The sequence below is a fragment of the Diachasma alloeum genome, unplaced genomic scaffold (assembly GCF_001412515.2).
Source record: "Diachasma alloeum isolate Michigan unplaced genomic scaffold, Dall2.0 Dall_scaffold_00326, whole genome shotgun sequence".
In the NCBI taxonomy this organism is placed as follows: Eukaryota; Metazoa; Arthropoda; class Insecta; order Hymenoptera; family Braconidae; genus Diachasma; species Diachasma alloeum.
In genome coordinates this window covers 125683-135414 of record NW_021680465.1, presented here as the reverse complement: position 1 = coordinate 135414, position 9732 = coordinate 125683, and the positions used below count along the sequence as shown (strand labels likewise).

General features: G+C 39.1%; 1 protein-coding gene across 1 annotated transcript in view; it reads left to right on the top strand.

The window, feature by feature from the left end:
• Window positions 1-322: 322 nt before the first annotated feature.
• LOC107040287 (mannosyl-oligosaccharide 1,2-alpha-mannosidase IA) overlaps window positions 323-9732 on the top strand; it is a 60295-nt gene continuing 50885 nt past the window's right edge. The window contains exons 1-2 of the mRNA XM_015260312.2: window positions 323-825; window positions 1813-2037. Of these exons, the coding sequence (XP_015115798.1) occupies window positions 436-825; window positions 1813-2037 (615 nt within the window). The 5' untranslated portion in view covers window positions 323-435. The remainder of the gene's footprint in view (window positions 826-1812; window positions 2038-9732) is intronic.

Genomic DNA, 9732 nt, shown 5'->3' with positions numbered 1-9732 from the left:
TTTAAATAATTTCTTTATTATCGTACCTCATAGCACACTAACTCTAACTTTTGATTTGATGTAGGGAAGGGTGGGACGAAAAGGACACTTTATATTATGTATTTTAAAGAAAAAAAATCGATCCCGTTTGATGGAACATGCATTGAAATAAAAAAAACTCACAAAAAAGTGTCCAATATCTATTGTCGATGCTGTGGGTATCAATCAAACACAGTCACTCACCAAATGATGATATCTCGCCTGTGCACAGTGTGTAGCCTGCTTTCTCGTCTAGATGGCGTTAGTAACTGGTCTCGTCCCTTTCACCACTCACCCACTCTACAGTAATGGCGTGTGACGGCTAGTGAAATAGCAACAAACATTGGTTTCGTGTTGATTTAATAAATGCACAGTAAATTCCATCGACAATATTGAGTGTTTATTGTTTTATTTGAAATGACGAATGCCACTAATCTACTCCCGTCTTATCAGCGCTTCGTTAATGGTGTTCCAGTGCCACTGTTTTCACGTCGTTCATTTCGTCCAAAAGAAAAGTATCTCATAGTACTTGTGTTTTTGACGTTTAGTGCATTGTGTTTCGGTACATTCTTTCTCCCAGATTTTCGTAATACTGGGGGTGCTTATAACAGTGTTTATCAGGTGTATCAGAAAATACAAAAAGCTGGCCCGGACTTACTCCTACCGGCTCCACCACACGGTTATTCGGGTTCAAAAGACTCTCACGGTCCTGGTGGTAATGTCAACATCATTCACATAGGCCTAGAACGTCCTAATAATGCTGAGGATGAGGATATCCACATTATCGAGGACAAACAGAAGCTACAGGTTAGTCCAGATGGTTTCGATCTCTCACATTCGCGTCGACGCTGTTACACGTGTCTCTTTCGCAATACTTTCATTTTTTCATCTTTCATTGTCGAGTTCATTTTATTTGCCGTTATTCCTAAATCATATGGTGGGCTTACTCAATGTTTCAAGGAATCATTGTACCTTGGTTCAATCATATTTTCCCTTCTTTTTTGGAATATCGATCATATTCCCAAAACGTCGTGTAAAAACATGTAAATAAAACGGAGAATTTCAATTTTCAATGATTCATTCAGTCGGGAAATTCAAAAAACAGCCATTAAATAAATTTTTCCCCAACGTTATTAAATTAATTATGTCACTGCAATTCTATTTATTCTATCAATAGGATAATCTTCCTTGTTATCATCATAATCTAAAATTTTAATTCAATTCTCATAATTGATAAAAACCAATACAGAAGCGCCTGCATGACAAATCAATATTTGAATAGTTTGGCTTGACAGAATTTGATATTCATAGTTTTGAGATAATTACAAATAAAGGTGACATTACCAACACCATAAATTGTGATTCCCTCGGTATGATGAATCCGTAACACCTGTGTTAATGGTTATCGATATTGACCCCCTTGTGCACGGAGGCAAGCACTCAGGGTATTACGCCCGCCGAACCTGAGAGTGGCGACAAATTAATCTATCTGTACTAGAGGGTTAAACTTGGGTAATTTATCTGGCCCCTTCTCTACCCGTTTCGCGTGACTTTATTGATCAGTAAGAGTTTCAGCTTTCCCATGGAAATTGAGAAAATTCAATTGTTCGTTATCTCAATGTTTGATTAAATTTCATTTCTTAATTAACGATTTATCACCAAAGTGCTCATCTGATAATTGAAATTATTTTTACATTGCTTTTCTTTCAAAGTAATGGGACATTTTTATCCAGCCGAATTATCCGGCACACTTGACCCTAAATTGATATTAAAATTATCTGCAAATGATTTTAGGCAAAAATTGACGAAGAATATCAGCAGCAAAAAACGTTGGAGAAGCCCGACACTGCAGTGGAATCTAGACCACGCGTTAGCAGTAGTGTTGCGCCATGGTCACCGGATAATAGACATGAGGAGATTATAAAAACAGTACCACCAGCTCCAGTAGAAAGTCTGACGCTCCCAGATGGAGAGGATAAGGACCCAGTTGCACGAGAGCGTAGAGATAAAGTCAAAGAGGTAAGTTCTGGTTCAATCTCTCATACGTTTCTAATAGTTCAGGATTGCCAAATTTGGCTTTTCATTCCAAATAAATCGTGAATACTAGTTGAATTTGATTTGAAATATCTTGAGGCGCTTGAGGAGAAGACATTGACGGAATTCTGTATGCTCATTAAATTGGTCCAAGACTCTATTTTGAATATTATCATTCTTTGATGTTTTCTCTAATGATTTAAGCCTCTCAATTTACTCCGTCGGAGTCGCGAGAATTGTGGCAATTAGTCGCAAGCCCCTCATCTTTGTATATTTCTCATCACTAAATGGTGAATTCATTCAATGGTATAAAACCTTGAATAAATGTTAAATCTGTGATTTTTGTTTCACTTCATCCGGATTCATAGCGTACCGTAATATCTGCGTCAATGAAAGCTTCGCGGAATGTCAAATATCTATTTAACATTTTGTTACAATTCCAATACCGACTATATGTCTTTATCCTTCCTATGATCGTTCTCATCAAGAGCAGTTATAAGTCGCTATGTCAAGGGAAAGAATTTATCCTTGAGTATTCAACCAACACTACCAGTAATATCTTTTCAAATGGCCCATTGGTCTGGCTTTTCGTAAAAAACATGTTCGCCCTTCTTCCCAAGTCTAAGGTATTTTCTCAACCCACCCTTTCTTTATACTCAACCAAGATTAAATTTTTTTTCTACTGCTTTTCTCCCGGTGTCTCTCTGCGTCTTCATACTCCATCGCTTTTCTCTCTTTCAAATAACATTTTTGCGACTCATTTCAACTGTTTCTCGAAGTGAAAACTGTTCTATTCTATTGTTGAAAACTTGAATATTGCTTTCCGGAGGTTCATTAAGGGTATATCGGTGTTATATTACGGTAGAATTGTTACTCTCATTGTCTCTATTATAACGGAAAAAACTCTTTTATTATCATACACGAATCTCTTCTTTGTGAAGAAAACTTTTTAAATCCCTGAATCATTGCCCTCTCCTGGGATATATTCGTCAAGCGCAAAGTGATAATACGTGGGAAAATACTTTATACTGATCCCCTTAGCACCAGATGCGGATAATTCACCAACCATCGGCCTAATTAACGGAATACCTTCCAACGACTCAGACGTTTACGCGCGGGGGGACGCTTGAAAACCACCGTCTGGGTGAAATTCTGAAACGTCTGCATATATTCTGCACGAAATTCCAATTCGCTTTGCATCAAGACCTGATTAGCTCAATTAACTCGAGCGTGCACTGACGAACTTTGAAGGCGCCTTCTATTTAAAAAATTCATCCGCTTCAAAAGATTATAATGTTATTTACAAATTAGTTTCCGAATTTGTTGTGGGAATAGTAATTAGAATGAGGGCTTTCTGTGGATGAATCAAGAATATTTTGATTGATGATCAGAGAAATGTTCCTCGTCGTACTGATTTGTGAGTCCCTTTCACATAATTCCTCTATGTATTCCCAATGAGTACCGTCAAATGATTAATTCCAAAGGTAAATTTCCCAAATGAATAGACTCAATGAGCACAGCATCCCCTTTGAATAAGATGCCTAAAGCTAAATCTTCATTGGACACATATAATGTACATTGGTAAACCAGCGCAGGATTTCAATTAACATAATTCCATAGAATCAGGTCTATCAAAATGGATGGGACACTAGGCAGGGCATTTAACAATTCTATTCAAGATTTCGGTTGCTTCGGTCCTTTTTTTACCCCATTCTACACCACCGCAACATTCCCATGGAATTATCAGTCCAGTTACCGTTCTACCGTTCTCGGGGGTTTCTCAGTGGCATTCTAAAAGAGACTACCTATTCCTTGAGCTTTCTGCAACGGTTTATCTACTTCGGTCTAGCTCTCGGTCACGAGGAAAACCGCATTAATTGCCTAACATCACAAGAAAGGGTCTTGATTTCATTAGCGATAATGCCTGGCTGTGTTTCTACCACACGGCTTCCCAAGATACTCATTTGGAGAATCTCCAACGATAGAAGTGAAATGAAGAAAATAATGTGTCAAGTAATGGAATTTTTTTAAGAGGATTGATAACTGCTTGATGAATTTTTTAATTATTCACAGAGGGATGATTAAAAGGTAACTGGACGGACTGTGCGGACTAAGAGTAAAAATGAAATCCCAAGTTAATGAATATTGCCCGTTGAAATCCCAGTATAGGATCTAACGGGTTTCGCAAGCTATCTGCAGATAATTAGCTAATTTCGATTCTACTGTACGATGCAGTTTGGAGTTGGTAAAGATCAATGGAGAGGAATCATCTCCAGTGAGATTCCTTCCTCGTTCATTCATTGGATTGATGGATCACGTTCCCATTTTTTTTTGTTGTTGAGAAATTGTAGAGTTTCCTCAAACTTTTCCGAGATTGATCTCCTCCATAGTAGTTAGCCACTTCTCGCAAATTACTTGAGAGTGGAGGATTCCACGTTAATGTCTCAAATCTCCATGGAAAAATAGAGAAAAATCTATGTCTAACTCCTCATAAACGTAAATTGAATGGCACATCAATCAAAACGAGTGAAGCGCTGAGGGATCCAACAATTGTCATTTAATCGTTCGTGAAAAAACATGCAGATTCCATCTTCTGCAAATATGTTGGAGATTAAGATTGACGACCACTCGGAATGTGTCAGTTCTGGTATGATATGAGCTTCTAAGTGTCTGAAGTAAAATGGATATGCGTAATTTGGTGCAGCATCACAATCTGCAGGAGAGAGTTTTTTTTCCATTTCTTTTCAAGACAAGAAAAAATATTGGATCGATGAACCAAATACCCAAATCACTATGAACTTATCCTTCCATCAAATATTCTCCCATTCGTACCCGGCCGCTGCACAACTTCCAATGGGCCTTCCCATTTGACCTCTCAAAATAACGTATGCAAAGCACAAATGCACGTGAGACCGTGCATCATCCAGAATATTGATTCTGTTAGGTCAGGGAACAGCAAGGCTCTAGATGAAAGCGTTGATATTCCTCAAGTAGTGGTGTTACAGATGTGAGCATACTTACTTCTGGCATCCTCCTATGTGTCAGTTGGCTTTCTGCTGATGAATCGAGTGCCATAGGTACCAACAATAAATTTGCTGAGTACCAAACATCGGACGAATGATTTATGGGGAGAGTTTGAGAAATGCAAATGGGGAATGGACTACGCCGGCCGTTCTATGTAAGTTGAATGTTGAAACAACATTGATGTAGAAAACTACTACTTCAACAAATTCCACAAATTTTCAACGTAAAACTGTGTAATAAGCTGCAGTTAAACTGTTATTGTAGGTCCAGATGAAATTCCCATTTAGTATTTTGACATTTCTGTCGCTGAAAGGAATCAACACTTGTACCACTTGAATTACATTTTTGAGTCATTCTCCCTAAAAATTTCCAAATAGATTCATTCAAAAGTGAAATCGACTAAATACGGAATGCGTGCGCATGCTGTAAGTTCCGCAAATAATTGGATCGTATTGGAATGTGTTCTGAGGTCGAAATGGAGACTGAAGCGAAAATCCGTTGAACTGATGGGGGAGAAATAAGAGTCCCGCTGAAGAGGGTAGTATATTGTTCAGTTGCTAGTAGGGTTGGTTTTGTACCATGTTGTTTTAAACTAGTCTGTTCGATTGCACAACTTCAGTCGAGTGTATTTGTACAAGCAAGGAATAATCCAGAAATAGAGGAAGACAATTGACGCATCCAGAAACAAACCAGACGAATATATAGTTACAATCTAATGGTGATGATGGGTGAATGTGTATCTGCTTCTTATTCAGCTCAACTATATGATATTTTGCAATGACATATACGAGTATAAGATCCCCAGTCGAGGATTTGGTTCTGATTGGACGTACACAGGTCTTTCAAGATCTCTCCAGACCTAGATGGACCTGGTTAATCCTAATCAGTTCTGCGACGTACTTGGCCAAAGACCTTTCGAATCCTCAGTTCTTTTCTCAGTTCAGATGCTACCGAGAACGCGTGATGTTACGAGCGGGTGAAGGGGAAGGCAGGTATGCGGAGGGTTGAAATTTATAGCCAACGAGGAGACAGGGTTGCAGAATATATTTTAGCCACCCTCATCTCCCCGTTTGCAGGCGGTGTTTAAATAAAAAATAGTGAACGTTGATTCTGTATTTATTGACCCCCTGATGCCAATGAAACCCTCGGAGGTGACAGAAAAGGGGAAATTTTTTTTTTCATTTTCACGTGGGTCAAGGGTGAAAGTCGATTTTCGCCAAAATTGAATTTTTTCGCCAAGTCAAAGTTGATTCTGTATTTTCTGACAATTCTGATGCCAATGAAACCCCCGAAGGTGCGACAAAAGTCGAAATAAAATTTTTTTTTCACCCCGAGCCAAAGAGTCAGATTTTCTGTTTTTCCAGAAGGAAAGTCGACTTTGGCCAAAATCGAATTTTTTAGCCGGGCGAGTGTTGATTCCAACTATTTAAGCGACGGGCTATTCAGAACTATCAAAAGTATGTGGAAAAAGTGAAAACTAAAAAAAATTGTTTTTCACCCGGAGCCAAAGGGTTAGATTTTCGGTTTTGCCAGGGGGAAATAGTCGATTTTCGCCAAAATTGAATATTTAGCCGGGTGAGCGTNCCAAAATCGAATTTTTTAGCCGGGTGAACGTTGATTCCAACTATTTAAGCGACGGGCTATTCAGAACTCTCAAAAGTATGTGGAAAAAGTGAAAACTGAAAAAAAAAATTTGGGAGTTGAATTGAAAAAATTCGCGAATTGAGAAAGTTTGACACGCCAGATTGAAGTGTTTTACGTCGACAATTTTGAATAATTTAGTATATCATATTTTACGCACTCGTATGTCTGAAGTTGTCTGAATATGGCCAATGCTCATACAACTCTCCCTTTGATTACTAGTTATATGGCATATGTTGCATTATTGTGGCTTTGGACAAGTCTGAATCGGTGAACCATCTAAAATGACTTAGTTTGATAACTTTACCCCTTATGGAGCATTGCCACGTACACCATCCCAACATCAACAATTGGATTGTATGTTCGTGGCAAACTTTGTGATAGGACAATATTTAAGGCCGCAATTGTAGAAGTAATAATACCCATGCAGGGTTACTCCAATTATGAATCGGCCTGAGAACTGCAGCTACAGTCAGCGGCGTAACCTCTCTGGAGCCAGAAAGCCAAGTGCAACTATGGAGATTGCTTCAATTTAATAGAATAACTCGAATCCTGTTTTCATCAGGATGTGTTAGTTCTATGTCCAGGGCTTACAACTTTCCTTGTAGAAAATCCAAAGGGAGAGTTTTAGTGAATTAACGAATATGTTCAACTGATCGTGAAAATTAATTACAAAACGGTTGCCAAATTATCCTCAAACTTAAACAGGCAAGTCATTAAAATGTAAGAAATACACAAGTGCGACGACCGCTGGAAACAAAGTAGTTCCGTCAAGTAAACGCCTCAAAACGTAGGCAAGGGTGACACAGTGACGACTAAAGTTCGTCAATTAAGTGAGGCGGAAAGCGAAACGAAATGTTCTGAGTTGTTTTGTTCACCAAGTTTGGGAAACGAGCCCACAGGCTTTAGAGGCTAAAGTTCCTTTAGCTTTTCCTATATATGGCAGTGAAAGGAAACCGAAAATTCCTTATTCTGGTAACTAAACCCAGCTGTCATGTTGTACATCTCGCTACTCCCAGTAAGGTGCACTTATTTTCGCTAAAAAGTTGGTTGGCGGTACCCAAGAGGAATCCAATTTTCAAAAGTTACCTAGCGCTGCGAGACTGCAGGGTCGTCAAGCAAAACTAGGAAAAAAATGGAAACAAATATAAACATGTTTTCGCGCAGTAATGAACGAATTATTAAACGACATGTTTCATAATTTGACTCAAGTCAATGCTAGCGCAAGCGCACTTAGTGTTGACGAAGCTGTTGGAGAGGAATTTGACTAGACAACCAAGACAAGAATGAGAAATCCAGTATGACGCATGGGAATTGCAGCGTAGTGTCAGTGATTTATAATTCTTCAGAAATTGGCGCATGCTCATGGATGCAGTGACATAGTGATATAGATAGCTGTCGGAAGCAACGGAAACTAAACAGTGGTAGCCGGAAATGATGCCAGCCACCGTTGTACACTTCCGCTGCCAGGCAAGCGTCGGCCTCTGTCTATGCACGAATAACCTGGGGAAATTCGATCGTAGTACTAGCCTGCGCACGAGCGGAAATCATTCGACATTGGGTATGTCATATGAATGGATTCACATTGGGTTCAGTTCTAGGATGATTCCTCGATTTCTGAGAGTTTAATCACGAGAATATATTGTTGTACCAAGTACCTACTAAGATGAACCCTAAATACTTTTGTCTCGTGTGTTGTATCGGTGATCGAAGGTGTGCAGAGAGGAAAAAAATCAATCATCCGTTTAAGAATATTATTCTCCTTGAATGAGAAGGAAATGTTGTTATTGAAGAAAATTCTTTTTTCCGCCTGCATTATGCATTAAAAACATCCGGAATTGCACGGTTAAATAAAATTCATCGAAAAAAGTGGGGAACAGGTGATGGTGGCATAGGGCCAAGGCCAAATGATAGAAGGGTTGAATACGACAGCTGAGAAAGCCAAGGGAGAGAGGCTTTGCGTTCATGAATCTCCATAAATATGTATGAACGTCCTGTTGTCCCACGGGACCTTCGGTCTTACTATACTACTATATGTGTATATGTACTTCAATGTACGAGCCATTCCCGTTCTAACCTTCATCTCTTTCGCTTTTATTGTGCTCCACTTGGTCTCACCACCTTGGCGTTGCAGGCAGCCGTGATTGTGCTATCAAGGATAATTTACTACAAGCTTTATTTACGTCTTCACTCATGAACTGCTGCAACATGATCAAACTACCTGATATTGAGGTCGCAAATGTCACAGGGAATGCTATAGTTGAGGGGTTAATGACGGAAATGTGGTGTTTATTTATTATTTGATGATGGAGACGAGTGTTACGGATAGACTCGAAAGCGAGAAGCCATATAGGGTGCATCCTATTATTAAATAATAAGAGTCCTTATTTTTTAATACTTCGATTGTCGTTATCATGTACAATATTGACCAGTGTAAAGTTGTATCACCATGCAGTGCTGAAACATGTTTCAAACTTGAGAGAAATCAATGGCATCCCAGCTAGTGGTTTGAGTCAAGCTTTAGGATGACTGGTGCGATGAAAATTGATTTTCCTTGTCAGACCATTCTATGTAACTTTTATTCTACGTTTGTAAATGGAGTTTTCTTTCGGCCGTGACTATTCGCACCATTGCGTGAATTACTCCCGTACACTCCATACACTCCACGCATGCGTGAAGTTTGTGTGTTTCACGCAGCCGAATTTTCATACTGCTGTGTATTTCACGCAGTTGAAGTTTCATACTACTGTGTGTTTCACGCAGTTGTATTTTTATACACCTGTGTGTTTCACGCAGTTGCATTTTGATACGCCTGTGTGTTTCACGCAGTTGTATTTTTATACACCTGTGTGTTTCACGCAGTTGCATTTTGATACGCCTGTGTGTTTCACGCAGTTGTATTTTTATACATCAGGATTGCATTTTAAATAAATATGGCCTTCAATTGAAAGCCCGAGTTGTAGACCCGAGTTTGTAGCAGAGATGTCAGACAAGATATGAATGTTTTTTTGGGCT